The 23,383-nt window shown below is 30.3% G+C and overlaps 3 protein-coding genes across 8 annotated transcripts; 2 read left to right on the forward strand and 1 right to left on the reverse strand.

Annotated features, from left to right (window-relative positions):
• Window positions 1-485: 485 nt before the first annotated feature.
• LOC107451495 (hsp70-binding protein 1) lies at window positions 486-18,251 on the reverse strand. 6 transcript variants are annotated; one of them, XM_043049588.2, is made up of 5 exons: window positions 18,126-18,251; window positions 12,479-12,684; window positions 6,905-7,123; window positions 4,960-5,112; window positions 486-780 (listed from the first exon to the last, which is right to left on the reverse strand). In XM_043049588.2, exons 2-5 carry the CDS (start codon window positions 12,681-12,683, stop codon window positions 512-514), a joined length of 846 nt encoding a protein of 281 aa, XP_042905522.1. In that variant the 5' UTR covers window position 12,684; window positions 18,126-18,251; the 3' UTR covers window positions 486-511. The 6 variants fall into 6 exon arrangements, with proteins under 6 accessions (XP_042905522.1, XP_042905517.1, XP_042905519.1 ...); XM_043049583.2 differs by lacking the exon at window positions 18,126-18,251 and adding an exon at window positions 17,832-18,123; XM_043049585.2 differs by lacking the exon at window positions 18,126-18,251 and adding an exon at window positions 17,964-18,112.
• LOC139425300 (uncharacterized) lies at window positions 14,306-21,141 on the forward strand. Its single transcript, XM_071179275.1, has 2 exons — window positions 14,306-14,341; window positions 20,401-21,141. Exons 1-2 carry the CDS (start codon window positions 14,306-14,308, stop codon window positions 21,139-21,141), a joined length of 777 nt encoding a protein of 258 aa, XP_071035376.1.
• LOC107451500 (nucleolar protein 14 homolog) lies at window positions 18,400-23,383 on the forward strand. The gene is made up of 2 exons (XM_016067620.3): window positions 18,400-18,586; window positions 22,019-23,383. The coding sequence occupies exon 2, from the start codon at window positions 22,043-22,045 to the stop codon at window positions 23,360-23,362; it is 1,320 nt and encodes a 439-aa protein (XP_015923106.1). The 5' UTR covers window positions 18,400-18,586; window positions 22,019-22,042; the 3' UTR covers window positions 23,363-23,383.

Consider the following 23,383-nt stretch of genomic DNA (forward strand, 5'->3'; position numbering starts at 1 on the left):
TTTTTTGTCCAATATGAAATACTCTGACAACAATCATAATGAGTTAAACAATTATTTGATATTGATCATTTAAAATAAAATTAACTCCCCCTCCCCTTCCCTAATTAAAAGCAAAAACGTTTTACACACCTATGGAGTAAAAGCTTTAATTTTATCATTTTATTCTAATCAAATATTATTATAAACAAAAAAAAATAACAAATTTATTTTTGTTTGTAACTCAAAATCATACTTGTATGAATATTTTTAATATATGATCAACATAAAGTTGTTCATATTACCAAATAAGACAAACCAATAAAAGATAAAAAATTTGTTAGATCATTCAAGAGATAAGAAATATGTGACCTAAGTAATGTAAGTAAGCTATAGATTATAAGCTAAGTTATAAGAAATATATGCCCTGAAACTTCCTATATTTCGAAAATGGTTACTTATGATACACCTAAATGTGATCCTGATTTAAATAAATAGGATTAATTAAAAACATTTCAACATCTTATATTTGAAGTTATTTCAGTTCATCATGAAAGCATACATCTGAGATTTTAGAACAATATTCTTTAGCTTCTTGATATTCTTCCTTTGATCCATAAAGTGCAATTTTTTCAATAAGTATATCTTTTAGTCCATATTCTGCTTGTCTACTTTGTATTCTAGATTGTTTATGCTTTGACACCTGTGCAAGTAATGCACTTAACAAATGTTCTGAGCTTGAATTTTGTCCCTCTTTCAAAAGCTTTGCAAGCACTTTCACCACATCAGCTTGGTAAAATGATTCTAAAATGAAACAGGAATTATTTTCTGACATATTTGCTACAAAATTGCAGATAAAATAGAATTTTATCTTAAAAAAGTCATTGTAACTGCACCTACTTCAGATAATTGATATTTTCAAATAATCAAGGTTTGCCATTTTATTCAACTATGAAAACTGTTCTTATTTTAAAACTATATATTAAATTTTAATAAAGATGATTTAATAAATTTTTCTTGCTAAAAACATACAGGAGGAATTTTTTCAATTAAATTTAGCTGGTTTAAAAATTTCACTAACTAACAAAATTCATATTTCTCACAGAAGGCTAATAGTTCGTTGCAGGTCATGGCGGAACGAAGAGAAAAGAAAAAGTTTTCCATTGATTCAACAGATTTTGATTTAAATCTTTTTTTTTTTAAAAAAAAAATTAAAATGCAGTGATGTAGAATATGAACAAAAATTTAAGAAGGAATAAATTATAACAAAAAAAGGACAGTAAATCAAACTTTTAAGTCTGCTTTCTTTTACCTTCCACAGTGGATGTTACTATTTTAATTGTATGTAGAATCGGAGGCCTCCCCGATATGGCCCATTGCAGCTGTGATTTTTTGTTAAATATTCAACTTCAGCAAAATATTTAAGGATATACTGTTCTTTATAACTGCTACTAATTAAGGATTATTAAATAAAGTGAGATTTGTGATATATTTTAACAAAAACCTTCAGTAAATAATTAGTTTGTTTTTGACCAGATTTTGCTTTTACTTTCAAAGAATAAAGCATTTTGGTTTTTTTTTATTTCCTTTTAAAAATTGAGAACTGTTCCCTTTATAATTTAGCAATTTCAGTTTATTCAAACTATACCCGACGAAGAGCCTTTTCTATTCTGCCATGCAACAGAAAAATAAACATAAGTGACAAAATTATTCGAAATTCAGCACGATTAGCTGCATATTGCAAAAGAAAAGTAGTTGTCTAGCTAATTTTCTCCAAATCTATCACGTTTCATGATAAATAAAGAAACATGAAAAAAGTATTTAATTTTTTTAATGCTACAGCAGTATGACTGACCTTTCGACTAATTCTACAAAGCAAGCTTTTATGTATTAGACAGGCTGCGGCGAAAAAATGTCACAGTCATCCTATCAAATGGAAATGATTCTTAATTTCAATTTTCACTGGTTTATTTGCCTATACTTGTGATGGATAAATTGAACAAAATTATGTCTATTTAAAATAAATTTGGCCCACAATAATCACATATGAAAAGCATTGTGAAAGGAGATTCTTAAGTGACATTTAAAAAAAAAAAAGATTTCATAGGAAAATATTTTATCTAACAATATAGAGTGGAAGAGATAACAAGTTTATTTGACACACAGTAGAAAAATAACTTTAAAAAATCTTTCTTTTTATTACGGTTGGTATGACTTATATCCTAATTAAAATCACGATTTTAAAATCCCTTGCTTTTTCTAGTCTAAAATGTTTTATACAAAATATAAAAATAACAAATAACGAACGTTTTTAGGGTGACATTTTTTTAAAAATCCAATATCATTGAAAATGAATATATCATAAGAACAAATAATGAAAGAGGAGCATATGCAAATTATTTTATTTCAAAATGGATGTAAAAAAATTTTAAAAATTGAGACTAAAAAAGAATGAGAATGTCATAACACTTATACATTATAATTTTTCCATGAGCTGTAGGTAAAATAATTTGTTGGTAACTTTTTTCAATTATATGCCCATTTAGTTTTATATTTATTTAAATGTAAGTGCTTTTACAACTTATTAAATATGTAGTCAGTGTATATCAATAATGAAGAAAGAACTGTTCTACAGAGATTATTTTATAATAATTTTTTTCCATTAATGTTTTCAGGTCTAAACTAATTTATTCTTCATTGAATATTTAATTAAGGTTAAAGTGTTTAATCGGGGGGCCCCCTTGGTATGGGGACAAATTTCAATAGTAAAATTTTGCTGAAACTCAGTTTCTCGTTGATATAATATTCACTTCCAGCTGTCTCTGCTTTTAATTCAACATTGCTGCTGAATGCTCCCCTGCTTCAGCATTGGGTTACCGCAATTTCTATTTATCGTTATGCGATTGGTTCTTGATTAATTTTCCTGTGTATATAAATAGGCATGTTTACAAATTGCCAAAACAAGAGCTCCCAGATTCTACACTTTAATCGTAATTAACAAATTCTTCTCTATTTTAAAAACTCATTAAAATGCTTAGCTTGAATAAAAATAACAATGATTTTATTTATTAAATGATTAGTTTGTAATGTTTAAATAATAACTTTAACCATTTTAGAAAGAAATATAAACTTTTCATACATTAATATAGTTTTTAAATAAATAATTATTAATACAGGGTGGCTACTAAATACTGTAATACTAAAAAAAAATATGAATTAATTTTAATCGTTTGGTAAAACAATTTCTCTCTCATTATACCTGTGATTGGCACTTTCTATTCACAATTTATGCTTAAAGCAAAATACTTAGAATGAATTCAAAGATGGAATCAAAAAGGTTGATGGTTAAATAGCTTTTCGATTGCGGATTTTCTGCAAGTAGAATCTTTAAGCAATTAAAATCTCTTGGGTTTAAGAGAACATTTATATATAGAACTATAAATTGATTATTGGATACTAATGGCTGTAAAGATCAATCCAGGTCTGGTCACCCACGCTCAGTTCATACAAAAAAGCACATTAAAAGAATTTGTTAAAAGATAGGAAGAAATCCACAAGCTCTGCTAATAAAATGACAGCAGAAGAGAACGTGAGTCGAAGAACTATGCAAGTTATATTAAATTAAGACCTGTGTTTTTGCCCTTATTGCAAAAGAAAAGTTCAAGGTTTGATAACTGCACAAAAATTAAAAAGGTTACAAAGTTACAACAAATTACTGAACAGGTATAGTAATAAAAGAGTTGACAGGATAATATTTTCTGGTGAGAAAACATTTTGCACAGAACGAAGTCATAATGCTAAAAATAATATTGTATATTCAGCAATTACCTCTTAAAATGATTTGTGCCACCATCGGATAAAGATGGAGGTCAATTCGAATAAAAAAAATTTTAAGGTCAACTTCCATTTATAGTGTGAACGAATTAAAAAGCGATGACTCAAATTTGCATTTCAAAATTGTTTATTTTTTTAGAAAAAAAAATTTAAGTGTGTTCAGAAGCTCCTGCGGGTGGCAGATTTTCAACCCAATTTATGATAATAAAAAAAATATTGCTAGGTTTATAGAAAAGTCTCCCAATAGTCACCTTTTCCTGAAAATAGTTGCTTTTTAGCCGAGGCAAAAAAAATTGCCATAGTCGCCTCATGCTGAAAATAGTCAGCATATAGTTGCATTTTAGCAGTTAGCATATAGTTGCATTTGCAGCATATAGTTGCATTTTAGTCGCCTGACACAACCTTGCTTATAAGATTATTTTTAAAAAAGCTATTTTTATTTGCTGATTAAAATACAGTTCATTTGATATTTTTTTTAACTTTATTACATAACTGGCATTGAACAACTGACCCAACCCAGAAGACAGATAAACTTCTGGATTAAGTATTGGGAAAAATCTGCCTTCGTGGAGGATTTTTTGCTGGAACTAATCCACATTTGTATTACATAGATATTACATAATTACACTCGCATCAACCAACAGACGCTTTCGAACCAGGATCATCTCGGGAGACGGACACTCTACACCCTGATTGACTGCAGCTCCATTTTGATATTCTTACCCTATCTAATCACTGCCATCGTTGAAGTTTATAGTCAATTTTTTTAATAAAAAATCTAATATAATAATGATACAATTTCTAAACTAAACACAGTGGCACGCCACCCATAGAGGGCCAAGGACTACTGTGCCTATTCCAGTTTTCTTGACCTTGGGCTCTGGGGTGCAGGAGCAGATGTTTCTGTTGGATGGTAAACCCGCGGAACTATCAGTGTTTAGTCCCCGAGCATGCTTGGTACTCATTTTATCGACCCACTAAAGAATTACGTAATTAATATATAATTATATAGTTAATAAATAATTAATAACATATAATTATATTAATAATATATATTCAGTTTTTTTATAAAAGTTTAATATAGTTCAGAGGCCAGGTTAAAAATTTGTGAGAACCATAAGTTGAGCATTATGAATAAAAGGTACAAACCTCTAAAACTCTCAAAGGTAGAGAGATGAGATAGAAAAAAAGCTGCTTTTGCTCTCAGCCTCTCCCCAGATTCCAGCAGAATCTTCATCAAGGATGAAATGATACCAGTGACAGACAAATGATTAATTGCATCTTTATTGTGACGACATAGACCTATTACAAATAAAAGGGAAATTATACTCAACAAGGCACATTTAAACTTACATAATGAAAAATTGACATTGGTTGTTTCTGAATAGAATAACAAAACGCATGCTTTTATAGTAAATTTTGTTTTTTAAATACTAAATGTTTATCAAAAATACTAGAAACTGAAGAAGAAAAGTAAAAAACACACCCACAATAACCAATTTTGGCAAAGGAGATAGGTACAAAGGAAATAGGAGGAAAAGATACTGCAGATTTGAAAGGAAAAAAATGACTTAATAAAGTAAAATTACATCCCATTAATTGTGAGGATACAAACTTATAGCAATACATGACAAATTATGCACCTTTATTGAAATAACATTCATTGTGTGGAATAAGAAATGATTTTTAAATTTTTAGAAAAATTTACCAGATTTAACCCCTTTGCAATGAGCATGTTACAATTATAAAAACATAATAACTAATATGCAACATTAGCAAGATTTAGGATTCATAGTTTTTACATTTACCATACTGTTCAAAACTATATTTTATAATAAAATTGCATTTTATCAGAATAATGCTAGAAGTTGTAACTTAATCTAAAGAATTCAATTAAGTGTTCAGAATCTGACACCAATTTATTTATTTTGCACCAGAAAAATTCGGAACTGGTTATCCAAAAAATTCTCATTCATTGTAAAAAATTTAGATGTTTGGTTAAAAGTATCGTGATTTTATTTATGGCAAAAAAAAATAAAAGCAATATGGTGTAACAAATTCATCAGAGCAAGGTTGGTTTGATTTCAGTTTTTTTTTTAAAAAATTTATGCATTTTTAACAAGTGTATAGTCTTTTCTCAAAACTACTGGAACTAACCAGTACAGTACTCATAGAAATTTCTCCCAATACTTCAAAATTAGTTAAAATTAAAGAAGTTTACACCATTCAATATCTTTTGTCAGAAAAAGGCCTCATTGTTTAGGCAGCATTGTTGGACAATATTCTCAGTATCTATGTTTCTCAAGAGTTAGGTGGTTATTTATTTACCTTTTTTTCTTTATTTCAAGTTTAAAATAGTTTATATTGAGTCATCTCCAAAAGCTAACTTTGGGTATTGTCGGCCATGACATAATATCATACCCACTTAACTGAGTTTAGTTGTTACAAATAAAAATGAAAACAAAAAGTCAGATGTTAAAAAATCTATATCCTTCCATCAAAAAGGAAAAGGAAACTATTTTAAGAAAAAATGTATGATTTGCTTTACAACAAAAATTGCTTTATTTACCAGGAGCATTACTAAAAATATTAAGTGTGAATATTTTTTACACTGTGGATTAAAATATCTGTATTTATTAAATTTTTTAATAGTTTCACCATAGAGTAACAAAACGAATTTGCGTAAAAATTTCAAGAGTTATATCAAAACTTTTGTTATTCATTGCTCAAAATATTTTGAAAAAAAAAAGATTTATTTTACATTAATTTCAAATAATAATGCATTTTTATTCAATAACTATTCATGTAAGCCTTCAGATGAAAATATTATGACAAAAATAAATGAATGGATGAGTTTGAAAACAGGTCATCTACAGTGGATTTCCTATGAAGATTACTTGTTTTCGGGCTCATCGATTCAAATGTCCGAAAATTAAAGAAAAATGTACATACATATCCAATAAATTTCATTAGAAATATTTTTATTTTTTAATTGTATCACAAAAAAGTACATTTTTAATTTAAATATTTTGGAAAAAAAATCCTAAAGAACAAAAAATTTAAAAAACAAATCTTTTTGGTAAAATTTACTTACATGAAATAGCGTACAAAGCTTTAGAGCAAATTCTTTCATCAGAATTATCCAACAGCTTCACTAATTCTGGTAATAAATTTAAATCAAGAATTCTAGCTTGGCAGTAAGTATTATTTTGGCATAAATCTGCAACTAATTCAGAAGTAACAGCTACTACTTCAGAATTAGAACACAGTAGTAAGGGCATAAGAAACTCAAATCCTCCAATTTTATGGAAATCTAAAAAAGTTAAAGGATATAAAATGAATAAAATGATCAATTTACTATTTAGATAGCATTGATGTAAATACATGAATAATATAGTTCATTACAAAAATAATATCGTACATTTGTTGCTAACAGGGTAATTAAGAGTTCTTAAAAGCCTTAATGCTAAAAAAAATGCTGGATTCATTCAGATAAAATTATATTAGATTTTACATTTAATTATTTTCTTTTTATCTAAATGAATCCAGAAATTTCCTATTTTTAGATTTGATTAGATTAATTAGATTAGTTTTGCCATGGGGCGGCCGATCTCCTAGCAAAAAAGGGAGCCTCTGTCCTACAGAGATCTAATTCAAGACACCCTTTCTATAATATCAAAAGTCACATAAAGAACATCTTCAGGGCCTCTTTTCACGAGGAACTCAAAAATCGTAATTTCAATAAACCATGGCTTAAACAGATTCTCAATGTCCCTCAGTGCCCTAGGAGGAAATCTGTTGCCATGTTTCGTCTGATAACTGGTCACAATTGCCTGAAAAAAACATATATGTCGCATCAAAGCGGTTCATGATCCCTTTTGTACATTGTGCGACCTCCACGAGGTAATGGACTTGTCTCACCTGTCTAGGTGCCCTGTTCTCCCTCGGAAATCTATCTGGGAATGCTACTGGACTGCCTGTTCTTATTTATAGATTTATTGTTAACTTTTTTATGTTCAATTGTCTTTTAATGTGCCATTGGAAATAAAATAAAAAAAGATTAGATTTGGCATGTGAGATAGATGTAAAAACACAGTTGAATAATACATTTTTACATCCATTGTACAATCATGGCTGCCACTGGGGTAAACTCCAAAAACAGTTGCTTTAATTGTTTTAAATAGGAAAAATAGTTTCCAGGTGCATATAAAACAGTTTCCAAAACTAGTCTACCTCTTCTAAAATATTTTTACAATATTTATACCTTATTAATAAAATAGATTCTAAATAAAAAAATTCACAGATATTCTCAAAAAAATAAAGAGGAAATGCATGAAGAAAAAATTTGCAACGTATATGTACAATGCTACATTTAACAGTTATCCAACAGTAATAGCAGTCAATGAAGTACACACATACAATCTGATGTGAAATCAAATTGTATGTTCAATAAAATAAATAAATAGGTAATATAATTTCTAAGCTCCAATCAAAACTGCTGCATTTCAAAAGATATTAATATTATGTAAGTATAATTCTGACGAATTTCAACTGAAAATTTGTTTTAGTTATTTAAAGATACTATATTGTTAAAGAAGGCGTGATTGTAGCACTGCAAAGAACTCACGTTTTTGGTGGATCTGATGTGTCTCCTTTTGATTTGTTTATTACAAATTTGCTGTTGTTACAAGCAGTGCACTGTACTCAAATTAAAACAATACAAAACAAAGAAAAACAAAGTTTATTTTGCAAAATTTTAAAGTTTGTTTATTGCTGAGAAGTAATAAGTGTCTTATAACAATTCTTATTTTAATATTAATTTTAAGTTTTTATTAAAGAGCCTCACAAAGCAGCGGGATAACCTAACTGCTAGAATGTTGTGCCCATGTCCGAAAGTTCGTGAGTTTGCACCCTGCTGGCTAAAGATTCCCTGTGTGTAAAAATGGTGACTGGTTCACACGAAATTTGTCGTGATCACAAAGTCCTCCATGTTCCCATAACAAATAAATACTTCTGAGAAAACTAGATCAGAGATTAATCGGTTTCTGGCACAGGTTAAAATTACAGTCTGTAACTGGATGAATGGCGCGTGAATGAGTCACCCCTGTAAAGATGCATGCGATATAAGTGAGAGGCAAGTCGAATTACTGGAAACTTGAAAATAAGAAGTGCACCCCTCTGCCTTAAATAGGTTTGCAGGTATTGGTAAATTGCATAAGACAACAACATTTTCTCTCGAACCACATGTTTACCATCTTTTCACGATTTATGTTTATAGTTATATAACTATATGTACTGTCTTCACTATTTACCATTTTTCATTATTTTTTAAGTTCACTGTTCTTATAGTGAACACGTTGAAGCAAATGACCTCAAAATACACTGAATGCAGTAACCTAAAAATATGGTTGGTATAGAACTTGCAGCATTTCAAAGGTGTAGAAAACACCATCCATATACTTCATTAAATTATTTTGCAATTACTGAGATATTTTTTTTTTAAAATTATGAGTAAAACTTTAATTTGCTGAATAATTTTATTATTAAGAAAATGTTTACAGTGACCTGGAATAAATATAACAACATTTGAAATGATGTAACAAGGTTTTTCTGTAAAAGAGATATATACAAATAATTTTTTTTAAAAATACCCAATTACTTAAAATGTATCATACATATAAGTACTCAGGGGTCTGTCTAGGTATTTCTGAGAGGTACATATTTTGTGAAAATTTCGACATAATTTGCGAAAAATTAAAAATTATATTAAAAAATCAACACAAAAATATGGTCAAAATATGGATTTATCGTTTCTTAAGGGATGCAAAAATAAAATTTTAAGAAAAAGTATTTTGTGAAACTACCGTTTTTCCAAGCTGAATTTGTGAAACTACCGTTCTTCCTAAAATTGAATTTGTGAAGGTACCGCTAAACGGTAGTAAATTCGGCCTGGACAGACCCCTGGTACTAGCTATAANTCTCCAGGGAACTTTCAGATGACCCGATGCTTAGCTCTTTTGACTTGAAGTCTGGCATTTGCAAGTAACAAAAAAAGAGAAATAGAATAGAAAATTATTAATCTCTTTTTTTTTTTTTATTCTCTCCCTACTAATTAGCTACATTTTAGAATTAAGCTAAATGAGGAAGTCTGATTCACATATCGTATTAGACATTGCAGGAAATAACAGATTTATAATTCTTAGTATGATGCATCTTTATATGACAAAAACTGGCACAAACTAGCCATCTTTTTTTAAATGTAGCAAAAAGTCATGCTGACTCCATTAGTATCACTCTGACTCTTTTATATTTACACCAAAATTCTTTTTTCTAATATACCTAATGGAAGGGCAGAAGGAAAACAAGGCTTTTAATCAGATCCCTTTCATAACAAAATTCTATTGCAAAGCTTAGAGTAAGTGACTTGTTGCATCATACAAGAAATGGGAGCCAAAAATCCCTAGACAGTTTATAAGCAAAGATTTAATTTTATGAGAAAAAACTGGTTTGATATGCAAGAAAACAACTTAATCCTCAATCAAACTGAATCCAGGCTAGACAATTAAAGGCTTGAGTTAATTAATAACAATCAAAAAATTAATCAGTCATTAAAATGTTTATCATTAAGTGTAAAATGCACACTTTACGTAGATATACAATAGGTAGGTAGATATACTAATGGTAGGTAGGGTGATCTGGGGTAATTCCTGATCAAAAAATACAAACATCTATTTTGTGAAAAAACTATTCAAGATAGAATTTTAATATTTACTGGAAGTTTGAGGCTATATGTGATGAGTCCTCTGATACCTTCTTTTGCTTGAAAATCTAATTAAAATTTAAAAGATTTTAAATTTTTAGTGATCAGGAATTACCCTTTCTCTTGATCATTTCTGGGGTAATTCCTGATCACTTCTGGGGTAATTACTGATCACCAGTTTTTATTGTAAAGGGGCTGTTTAAAAATAATTATACAATGGTAATTAACAAATAAGACATCAAGGTCAAACAAACCAAAAAGATATGTTTAAGCAGTTAATAAAACGATTTATTTAAAAAGCAACAATTAAGATTATCACTTTAAATTTTCCAAAAATCTTTGCATCGTGCCATACATTTTAGGCAAGCAGCCAACTCATTATCATATTCTGCTGGAATATAAGAAAGAGTTCCCACCACGGCCGGATTAAGTGCACACGGAGCCCTAGGCCATTCAAATTTTTGGGGTCCTTAGATAAAAAAAAATTTCTCGTACATTTTATATTTATTCAAATATAAAAGTATTTATATATAATTAAGAAAGCATATTTAAAAAAAAATAATAATAAATTAAATTTTACTTTATTTTATTAAATTAGAACTAAAAAATAATTATAGCATTTTGAAAAATCATTGTTTTTCTTAATTTTTTAAAATTTATTTAGGGGGGCCCCAGGCCATGTCCTAGTCAGGCCTAATGATGGCCAGATTACCCATTTGACTAATGGGTAATCTGGCCCTGGTTCCCACATGGGTTAGTTTTGCTGGATTTTTTAACTTCATTAAGTGAGAGTGTAAGTTAAGTAAGGTATGTCAACAGCTCTGGCAGCAGCTCTCACACTGAAATTTTCATTTTCAATCATTAAAAGAAATTCACTAATTTTGCTTTCTAGAAGCTTATTATCCTTTTTAGGCTTATAATTTCTCACCATATTTATATTAGACTAATTTAAAAACTTAAAAATTATTCTAACAATGTACACACATAAAATTAAGATAGAAGCAAGGTAAGACAAACCAGAAATGGTGCAAATCAGAACACATTTGTCTTGTATACAGTTAAAAACAAATGTTGTGATTACAGTTAAAATATATTTTATAGTCGTTCCACTTAACAAATATGAACTGTTATTTAAGAAAAGACAATTAACTATTTTTAATACTATTCATAAAAAGAAATGACACTGATCAGGAACTACCCCAGTGATCAATAATTACCCCATCTGTAGGGGGCAACATTTGATATAGTTTTCTATAATCAATTAAAAAGTTTACAGTGGATGTGAAACAATTAAACAAAAGCTTACACTATTATCATATTAAAGAAAAGAAAGTAACTCAAAATATTTATGATTCAGAGAAGGAAGAAGAGAGAACATTTCTTTGCAGAAATGTGCACATTTTGAAACCCATCTTTGAAATGGAAAATACAGAAAGCAGTTTAAAAGATACTTATTTTGTTAGATTAAACAAAACACTATTATTAAGTAAATGTAGTTATACTTTAATAAAGTGTACAAGCATTCTTGTCCATGTCTCAAATTTAAAAAATAATAATTTTTTTGAAATAAAATTTAGGTGATCATTATTTACCCCAGAAACAGAGTGATCGTGAATTACCCCGGGTCACCCTAGAAAGACTAATTTCATATATTATGAAGTGCTTGTATTTTATTCCCATCACACAATGGGTTATTGGCAACAGTCTAGGAAACAATCCTAAAGATGATCTGAAGACATACCATCCCAATTTTGATTCTATGCAGACGAGAAGGCTCCTTTGCTTTGGTAGCTCGACAACCCGCTCGCTAAATCAAGCACTTCATGGTGGATCATTATTGAAAGAAAGTAAAATTATTGAAAGAAGCTAATAAGCAATTTCAAGAAATAAATAATTCTAGTTACCGACCATTTGAATTGTCCAAAGCTAGGATTATTTCATTCAATGCCTCAACTGCACTTTTCAATCCACCGTAGGTGTCGTCAGTGGCTGTGCCTTCATGCACTTCTTTCATCAACCTATTGATTTTTCCAAGCTCAGCCTTCATCAACTCAATATCCGAAGGAGGCAGAACAACCGGGGGTTGAGGTATGCAGCTCAGTTGCATTGCCATGCTGTAAAGAGTTGTAATTAAAAAAAAAAATTTCAATTTAAATGTATGTAATAGGAGAGAAAATTATATACATGATGAAAATCAATAGTGTTGATGTCAAACTCCTACCAATTATTCTATGGTAAATCTTTTTTATTATTTTCAAGAAAATATTTTTTTATAAAAAAGAACATTTAATGTAAAAACTTCGCCATTAAATTTATTTAACGATCATATTTTATTCTTTATGAAATAATTTGCTTGGGCAGAATAATTATCTTTTCAAAAATTTAACTTCATAATAAAAGTAATAAATTTAAAGCTTTTGTAATCAGTCATCGAGTGGATGCCCACTTCAGCAAGATACGTTGTGCCCTTTACCCCCTCCTCTGCATTCTACAGTTGATGGTTGAATGTAATAGATAATTTGGGATAGACTGTTTTTCAATTTCTTAAAATATTTTTTAAGTATATATCAGATTATATCAATCATTACTTTTTTTTTATACTTAGATTTAAATTATTTTTTTTTAAGTTGGTGAAAAAATCAAGCTATTTAAATAGCTGGATTTAATTATGAAATTTAAATTAACGACATCCAGTTGGTTAAAAATATTTGGCAACTAAAAAAAAATTTTTCTTTTTAATACAATTTAACTACTTAAGAGGGTTTATTGAAATATACGAGGGTTGTAAATTAAATAGTGGCAACTTAACCTTTAAATTCACAGAAGGGCGGGCACGCGCAAATAGGATATGGGAACGGTGAAGTAGAGCTGTTGTCGATGTGTAGAGTGCAAAAAACAGTCGATCTGCTTAGAAGGGTAGTTGTTGTGTGACGTTAAAGTGAGGAGTTTCATTTCCATCGCTCTAAAGCATGCTTTCAAAAGGTAATCAGCGGCCGTCGCTTAAAATCGAGGTTGCTTTGGCAAAAATGCAACAGAATGCTATCGAGGATTAGTGGAAATATGTGACGCAAATGCTTTACCGTATAGAACAATAGCACGATGGGTTCAAGCATCTTGTCCTTTTTCGTCATTAAGCCTTTTGAAAACGTGCTTTAGAGCGATGGAAACGAAACTCCAACTACCCTTTTAAGCAGATCGACTGTATTTTGCACTCGACACATCGACAACAGCGCCACCTCACTTCTCTCATATCCTATTTGCAAGTGCCCACCCTTCTGTGAGTTTCAAGGTTAAGTTGCCACTATTTAATTTACAACCCTCGTATATATAAAAAATAGTGTAGGATACGGTGCCCCTTATATTAGGCAGAGTACCTTGGAACTTGCTTTTACTGCATATTTATAACTTTTATTTCTATCTTGATCTATTTTTCTATCTTGATCTACCTCAAGAGCATTGCCAGTAGGGGGTCAGGAGGGGGCTATAGCACCCCTGTCGGGCATGGATTGTCACCAATCGGGACCAACTTAAAAGTCGCCGGATAAAAGCTACTATTTTGCAAAGAAATATAAATGTATTCTTAAAAAATCTAGAGTTTTTTTTTTGTAAATGAGAATAAATGAAAAACATAAAGATGAGAATGTGTTCTTTTTACTTAAACTTTATCACTAACTTCCTGTTGAGACTTCTTTTTCTCAGAAAATTCTGAGGCTTAAGTATTTTGTTTATGTCCATATGGAAAGTTTCATTACTCCTGAGGAACAGGTGAAGGTGAGAAGACAGTTCTAACTAATTCCCCATCGTCCTCCCATGACCACACCTTTTGAGACAGACTATAATGCTTTCTTTGCATTCAATGAGGAAAAGAATTTTGAGAAACGTTGCTCCATTTGAGGTTAAAATATTCCATTCTTAAATTATTTGAAAGCAATGAAGTAGTAAGTTTGTTTTGTTATTCCCCTTTAATTTGCTTTTAAATAATGTATATATTTATAAATGCCAATAAATTCAATTGTAATTGCTCATATATAAGTTAAAATATAAAAATAAACTTGCATTACCTAGACCTACCAAGTTGTCTTGTCTTATAAACGACAATAAAGAAGTGTTTAATTATTATTTAGTTAAAGCATGTGATATTTCATCAAAAACAGTTTTTCCACTTATCAGGAATATACATTTTTTTTAGAAAAATATTCTATGGAAAAATCATGATTAACAAAATGGGCATAACAAATCACAATTGTAATCTCTTGTCTGCTCTGGTCAAAAAAGTTCATCTTCCTGTCACGAATTTTTTTTAAAAAATAAATAAGAATTTATTTTATATTACGCTGAATTTTTTAAAATCTAATTATTTGTTTTTGTATTATTATAATCACTGCTTCCTCCAAAATTGTGAAATGGAGGAATGGCAGAACTGCTCAGCAGCTCCCTTGATCGGCACATAGTACACTGGTGTAAGAAATTAAGAGAATTTGTAGACTTGGTCGATTATCTCTAGAACTACCTAAATGATTTTAATGAAATTTGACATGTACATACATAGATACACTACAAAACAAATAACCATTCAACAATTGTAGTACACACACATGATCGTGCATAACACATTTGTTGGTGTCGGAAGGTATAAAATTGTCACAGGAAATGATAAACTGCTTTATTTCAAGCATGAAGTCACAATGCAAGGCCTGTAAATCTGTAAGAGGGGACCATATCCACTATTAACCCTTTTTTTTGCTGTTTATTCTGCAACTGCTGTTTCACTGGGTACAATAGATCTCTGGTCGATGTGCCCTGCTCGTCAGAGCTGCCCAACCTCTAAGTCTAAGTCTAGCTGCTGTTTCATAACTTCCAACTTCAACGAGTGATACGTAGGATCATGCGTGAGTATTATAATTGTTAAATTGTTATTTGTTTTGTATTGTATCAATGTATGTACACGTCAAATTTCATTAAAATCGTTCAGGTAGTTCTAGAGATAATCAACCAAGTCTGCAAATTCTCTTAATTTCTTGCACCAGTGTAGGTTTATATTTTAATAAAATTTATAACACTACTTTTTAAATTTTTCTTTACTTTTTACAACTTAAATAATAAATATTCTAGAGAAGAACTGCCTCATATGATAAGTGATTTAGCACACCCTTCCCATTGATGACACTTGGATTCGAATCCCCATGTACTGCTTTTGGTTTGCACTGAAAACAGTTTCGACACATAATACCTTTAGTAGTAGAGAGATCATGTCATGTGTGAGAATAATCTTTCCATCTTTCTAAATATGGAATATTTTTATGCTTTTTTTTAATTGCTATTAATGTAAAGAGCAAGTGTGGGCTTGTTTCAATTCTGGTACAAGGGGTCCCCTTGTACTCTAAGTTCGGCTCAAAATTGCAAAACTACAGGTTTGAGCATTAAAAGCAACAAATCATCTATATGAATAGATACTAATAGTAAAATAAAGTAAATATCTTTATTCTTGCAATAATTAAATTTTATTCAATTTTTGTTATCATTTATTTACTCATTTTTGGTAAATCTTAAGCTTTATTTATTCAGTTATTGGTATGAGGATAGAAAATGAGAAAGAAAAAAATATTGCGACATAATCATTTAGAATCAACTTGTTTATATATATATATATATATATATATATATATANATATATAGCAAGTTTTATTCCCCCTCTCTTACTTTTTCATTAGCAAATTAACGATTAATAAATATCCCCCTTAATGATTTTTAAAACTTAAAAAACAAATAAAAATAGTTAATTAAAATAAAAAATAAAGAAAACACAAAAGTACAAACTTTAAATTTTTTTCCTGGAAATTTTTGTAACATTTACAATCAGTTTCGAATAATTTTAATACACTTTTTACCTAGCCACAAATATTTACTCTTTAAATCAAAATTTCAAATTTCATTTTGTCTTTTTTCAAATTTTAAATACAGTTAAAAGCTTGATATATTGAGAAGCATATAGTGAAAAGTTCAATATTGCAATACCTTCAAAATATTAATATTTTAAGATACAAAAAATTTTTTGTTTATAACAAGTTTAAAAATATTAGCCTTTCTCTATAGCAGTATTTGGGAAAAATACACATTTCAGTTATTTAAATTAACAAAGTTATATGAAAGAGGACAAAATGGAAGACATTTAAAAGAAAAATCTTCGTAATAAAAGAATGTTAGGGAGAAATTCTTTGTACTCCCCTTAAAATATTACTTTATGTAAATGAAAATTACGATCAATATAATATAAGTAATAAAAAATATTTAAAGTTGAGATACAAATTTCTTAAAACTGAACTCTCTTCTAACGGGAATATTTTCCTATCATGATCTGTCATGCGTAACAACAATCACTAAATTTATTTTAAATTAACAATTAAAAAAAAAAAAAACATGGAGAACACAAACCGCCTACTTGGTTATAAGTTTTACCTTTTCAGTTGGTGCCCTCCTGTAATGGTTTTTCTTTTTTTGTTTCTCAAAGGCCACTGCCTAGAAGATGTCAAGACTTAGCAATCATTCTGCAGCATATATTATTTTAATTTGTTCGAGTTTTGAGTATAAATGACACAACTGGTAAAATACCTTACTTTCCCGTGGTTTATTCGGCAATATTTTATTTCTGCACATAATTCATTTGTAACTTTTAAATACAGAATCTAATTTCGTATCTAACACTTGGCTATTTCACTGACACGTGTATCAAAATAAAGTCAAGATCTAGTTGTCTAATACATTTTAGATTTTTTTAGGTACCCTTGAAACGTTATAGGGGAATGATATCCATATAGTGATCTGGGGAAAAATGATTACTAAGTCTTGTCAACTTCCAGGCAACGACTCGCAGGAAACTAAATAAATATCACAGAAGGGGACCAACTCAAAATGTAAAACTCATATTCCCATGAGCAGCAAGGGGACTTTTCTGTATGGTGATCTGTCATGCCAACTACAATCACCAAGGCTCTAAATAGGTTTTAAACATGATTTTTTTAATAAAAACCTGTAGAGGTTAGGACTGACTACGAGCTATACCTTTCTGTAATTTTTTTATTTCTCGCGGGACGCTACCATGATCACGATCTCCATGATTATTCTACCACAGATCACGATATGGACTTCTATATGTTTTTTTTTTTTAATTGCAACTTGGTGCAATGGCATGACAGATCACTATGCGAAAATATCTTCTTTATTAATATATAAAGGACGAAAAAAGGTCAGTTATAGCACATACAAATATAATATTATCCCCCTTATCGGGAATCCAACTGAAGTTATTAATAAAACAGATACGGATTGAAGCCGATAAGTAGAATATGACAATTTTCAACTATCCGAATTGTTTGTAAATAAATCCTCACTTTACCAACAACAGCTATTATTCTAGAAATTTCTAAAGTTTCGTTCGTAAAAGTGATTTAACAGTGTGCAATTTAATGCCTATTCTGTTGCTCGATTTTATTCTACTGATAAAACGGAATACACTCGTAGTTTTTTCTTAGTGCATCTATTAAAGCATTAATCTTACTTTTTTACTTCTCTTCAGTGTAAATTGTAAACACAACTTTTTCTTTTAACCAATCAAAAGTTGTATTTCTCTTCCCGATGACGATCAGAGGTGCGTAAATCACATTCAGTAGGAACGTTTGCTTAGAAAGTGATTAAAAAGTTTCAGAACTAATGATGAAAAAAGTTTTTACTCACATTTTTTTAAACTGAAATATATTAAAAAATGAATGATATTTTTTTAAATGAGAGCTATGATTCTCAAATGAGAAAAATCGATTACTAGGCAGCACGTGAGTATCGATTGTTAGGTGCAGCGCGTGTGTTTTATTTATTTGGATCTGCACGCGTCTCCTATGCGAATCAAATAGACGGAATTTCTTAACCGGGAGATTAAAACATTGCTGTTAGCCAGAGACATCTGTACTCCTCTTTATTTCTCAGCAAACAAAAATTTCGTTATTTTAACTCTATCATATCCAGGTAAATATATAATTTTATACTATGTGCAAATGTTTTTTTTTTTGTCAAATACTTATTTGAAAATCGAACTAATTGTTTATGTTATTAACTATATAATTCATGTTTCGAACCCTTTGTTTTTTGACACAGTATATACATATATCTATCTTTTATTGAACCTGTTGCCTTTAAACCCTAATATCAATTTATTTCCTTCAGTTATTTAATTATAAACTTATATTGTAGTTTTATCACTGTGAATTGCTTGTATTTAGACATTGGTTATATGCATAAATATCATAAAACTATTCTACTATATAGTTAAAATTACTACTATGTAATTAAAATTCAACAGCCAAATTTAAGAGCTTTCTCACGAAAAAGGAAATTCAGAAAATATCCGGAATCATCAGTTTGGCTCTAAAAACCAGAGAATAAATTCTTTTTCAAAAATTTGTAGAATTCTTGCAACATACTTGAACCTGTTGAGAGTAGTAGGCAAATAGTTTTTTGAGATTGTAATTTAGTTATTCAATAAGGGCGCCGGCAGAATAATATAAAAGGGGGTGTAACCCTTTAACAAACTAACCCCCCCCCAAAAAAAATGAAAATATTCAGTTATTACATTTTGTTTTGTAATTACAGATACTTTCATCTATTAATTTTTTTAAGATACATTTCTTGTACTTGCAAATTTTGCCACCAGAAACTGTACTGATGGAGCTGGCATAGCTACTGACTTTGAAACACAAATAACTACAGACAGTAGTTTCGTATATTAACGTGTTTGTGCACGCTTAACATTGGTATTTATTGTGTTGATGAAGTTTTACAGATGTGAGAAGTCCGTTTGTGTTATACACCTTTGTTGAACTAAATAACTAATAGAAAATATAATATTATTTATATTTTATTCAATGAAATTTTAAAAAATTAGTTTCTGAAATTTTTTTCAGTGTATAATGCGATACTTTTTCATAAAATCTGTTGAATTTTTACCTTTTCGTAATTGCAACTATGTTATTAAACTTTTAATGCAATTTTTAAATTGTTATTTTTACTTTTACATATCGCCTAAAGTTATCTGTTTTAAGTGAACAACTTGTTTGATACTATAAGATAAGTGTGGCTCTTTGCTCTCGTGGATCAAAAACAGAAGATACTATATGACTCAAACGGTTTTTTTAAAAAAAGCATTGGTGGTTGCTATGAATTATAGGTGTGAGAATTCTGCGCTTTTCCGCTATTTTATGATATTTGCACTACTTCTGATATTTGATTTTTTAAAATCAAATTTCCGTTATAATATGGTAAAAATATTTGGATATTACGGAAACGAAATCCAGAATTTTATTACAGTTAATATGGCATTTCGTAATACCGCAAAAAACGCTCTTTTTTTTCTCCCATCTTTCGTAAAAAAAAATACTAAAGCCAAAAATGACGGACTCTTTTTTAGAATGCACAAAACTCTTTGCTTTTTGAAAAAACACGGATTTCAGATGAAGTAGTCATCATTAAAGCTCTCACACCAATTGACCTAACAATTAGACAATCCATCGCAATTAAGAAATAATTTTGGAATAACAATAATCAGGATACCTTCGATAACGATTACCAGATTAAATACCTGAACGAATATTCCCCCTCCCCCAAATTGTACTTACGACCCAACTCAATTAAGGATTATTAATACGGGATACAGCGGGCCGAGCGGAACAGGGTACGAAATATACGTGGACGGAAGCAGAAGGCAGGTAATTAACAACGAATATGAATACAAAGTTGGTAGTGGTTTCTTAGTCAAACTTAACGGCGAAACTATACACCAACAGTCTGTCAGAATAAATGACGAATCAAGAATATACCCGGCTGAGCTGACCGCCATCTACCTGGCTGCTTCTTGGGCAATTGAGGCAGATATACAAGAGTTAGTACTTTTTTCGAACTCCAAATCCTCATTACAGGCCCTAGAGAATCCCACACCAAGGGGCATTATAGTCGAAAACATTAAAGGTATTATTCAACACGGGAATTACCGGTTCAACTGGATCAAGGCTCACTCGGGGGAAGCTGGAAATGAGGAAGCGGATGCTCTAGCAAAAGCGGGCACTCTGCTCAGTGGGGTAGATTTTTACTACTCTATTACAAGACCACAGCTTAATTATAAACTACGGCAGGTCAGCACAGATTTATGGCAAGAAAGGTGGGACCGTTCATCAAACGGGAGACATACCAACAAGTTTTTTCCAAAAGTCAGCGATAAACTTTTAAATTGTGACTTTTACATAAACCAATTCTATACCGCCCACGGAGTGTTCGGAGAACACCAATCGAGATTTTTTCAGAAATCATCTAGCTGCAAATACTGCGGCAAAAGCCAAACGGTTCAACATCTAATTGCAGAATGTCCTAAATTCTCGACACTCCGGGGGAATCATATTAACATCAGGGAACCAATCGAAAAGTGGTGCAGAACAAAACAACAGCAACAAATCATTAGAGAAATTATTAAAAGCACACTAGAAGATACCATTACAATGGACGATCCGATGGACCCTATACACTTAGGTTGACTTGATGTCTCCCCTCAATACCTGAACTGCCAATCCACTTCTATTTTAACGCGTCATTCCCCTTTTATATTTTTCAAACTTGAGCATCCTGGGGGACTCCGTTGGTCTTCTGTTCTATTACCTCAACACTAATTTTAATTCATCTTGATGTTTTTACTCACTTGTATATTTGCTTTTAGCGTTTTTATCAATAAAAATAGACGGGAAACAATGCCATCAATAGCACAGAAAGTATCGTTACCTCAAACTTTAAATATAAATAATATATTAAAGCTTTTATTATAAAGTATTTGTTTTTCAACCTCAAAATAAAGTAATTTTTAAAAAATAATTCAAAATTAAACTTTTTTTTAAACTTAAATTGCTCATAAATGACGACATGCCCAGGGCCCCTAAAATCATAAAAACGGCCCTGAATCGTTAATAATGCAGCTCGTTAGAAAGAAACTCTTCAAACATGAGATTTGAAATTTTTCGTGTATGATGATGTAGCTTTAAAAAATAATCTAAAAACTATCAGAATGCGTTGCGATAACTAACAAAAAATCGTAAATCCTCATGGGCTCACAGGTGAATCGTCGATAATTGCGTAAAAAGAGACTCTTCAAATGTGCGATTCGAGAGGGATTACTCAAATGCGTGATTCTGAATTCACGATATTCGCATTCATGTAAAAGAAAAGTGGCAACAGTATATATAGAAATAGAATTCGCTTTGAAATATTTGTCGCTGTTTATTATTATTTATTAAATTATTTTTTAAATATTTTCTCGTTTCTTAATTACATTTCATTTAAACTAAATTCCTTGTGTTTCAATATCACCTTATATGTTTGTGTTTTATAAAATCAACTTCTAATGTTGCATTTTCTTCTCAGATTGCACGTATTTTAAAGAAGAAGATGGAGATTGATGCCTATAAAATTGCCCTAAAATATGTAAATAATGATTGGAGAAAAATTAAATACCGATGTGTGAAAAATGAATCTGCTTCGGAGAGTAACGCCAAGGACAGGTATGACGTAGCTAGAAATATGTTGCTATTTGATAGAAAATCTGTTCGATCAACCGAAGACATTCAACCATGGAAGGTACTTTACAACATTAAAGATTTCAATTTGGATTTCATCGTAGAGAATGTTTCTAACAACGAATTCATGAATGATATTGTGCAAGATCTGCATTTATTAGCCACAAGAAACAGTTTAGATGTAGCACATAAATTTAGACAGATGTTAAGTGATGAATATGAAATATTTTCATATTTTAGAAAGCAAAACATGAAACGAAATTTTCCTACAATCGAAACTGTTGTTTTATTAGGTATGATTTGCAGAATTTATTCAACTGATGCAACGCAGCATCCCGTTATGCTACCTGCAATGATATATATGTGTGACATATTGCATGCGAACTTTTATCCATCTTATAGCAACGTCATTATTAGGCTTTACGTTTGTGAACTATTAAAGAATTGCATCTCTGAGTCAAGAAAATTTATCCCAGAATCTATTCAATTTTTGAAAAGTGTTTTTGACTTAGCCTTGGTAGAAAACATGAAATCTCATAAGTTTAATCTGATCATTACCGAAAAAGTATCATCTGAAGAAATTCCAACCTTACAATTGTTTTCAAAAGATAAAAAATTAACTAGGGTGAGTGAAAAAATTGGCGTTATTTTCACTGCCGCCTCTCTGACATTTTGTTTAGCTACCCTGTATAAGGAATACCCTTCATCCAAATTTGCATTCCAGCCAATATTAGACACCCTCATCCAGCTTCCTGTTCATCTTTATCCTGTAGAAATGGAGACGCTGATTAGAAGACTCATTGAATGTCTAAGGCGAGAGACTCCTCCCTTTCGCCATCTTACACAGACTACTAAACCGAAATCGTTAAAGATGTTTGAACCGGTGTTTGAGTGTCAATACGAGTCTCTTGAGGATTATGAACGCCAACTAAAAAATCTAAATACCAAGGACAATAAGAACAAAGTAAAGCTCAACAAGGAGCGTGAAAAGTTAAAAAGCGTGAAGCAGAAAATTAGAAAAGAAGAGAGGAGTCTTATGAAGGAAATCAGAAGATCTGCTAAGACTGCTGCATTCGTTAAATTAGAAAAAAAGCTGACATTGGATGCAGAAAGGCTGAAAAAGGCGGCAAAAATATACAATGAACTTGCAGTGCAAGAACATGAGTTTAAAAAAATGATGAAAAAGAAATAAAGTTGTTTTTTTTTTCTATCA

This window comes from Parasteatoda tepidariorum, chromosome 3 (genome assembly GCF_043381705.1).
Source record: "Parasteatoda tepidariorum isolate YZ-2023 chromosome 3, CAS_Ptep_4.0, whole genome shotgun sequence".
Lineage (NCBI taxonomy): Eukaryota > Metazoa > Arthropoda > Arachnida > Araneae > Theridiidae > Parasteatoda > Parasteatoda tepidariorum.

What these genes read in the sequence shown, in the direction of transcription:
- LOC107451495 (XM_043049588.2), bottom strand. Translation starts at nt 12,683, where the DNA reads ATGGCAATGCAACTGAGCTGCATACCTCAACCCCCGGTTGTTCTGCCT. An exon ending in AGCTTTGGACAATTCAAATG is followed by an intron (nt 7,124 to 12,478) that starts GTCGGTAACTAG and finishes TAACTTTTTTAG; the next exon opens with ATTTCCATAAAATTGGAGGA. An exon ending in AGCTTTGTACGCTATTTCAT is followed by an intron (nt 5,113 to 6,904) that starts GTAAGTAAATTT and finishes TATTTGTAATAG; the next exon opens with GTCTATGTCGTCACAATAAA.
- LOC139425300 (XM_071179275.1), top strand. Translation starts at nt 14,306, where the DNA reads ATGGAAAGTTTCATTACTCCTGAGGAACAGGTGAAG. An exon ending in CTCCTGAGGAACAGGTGAAG is followed by an intron (nt 14,342 to 20,400) that starts GTGAGAAGACAG and finishes ATACACCAACAG; the next exon opens with TCTGTCAGAATAAATGACGA.
- LOC107451500 (XM_016067620.3), top strand. Translation starts at nt 22,043, where the DNA reads ATGGAGATTGATGCCTATAAAATTGCCCTAAAATATGTAAATAATGAT.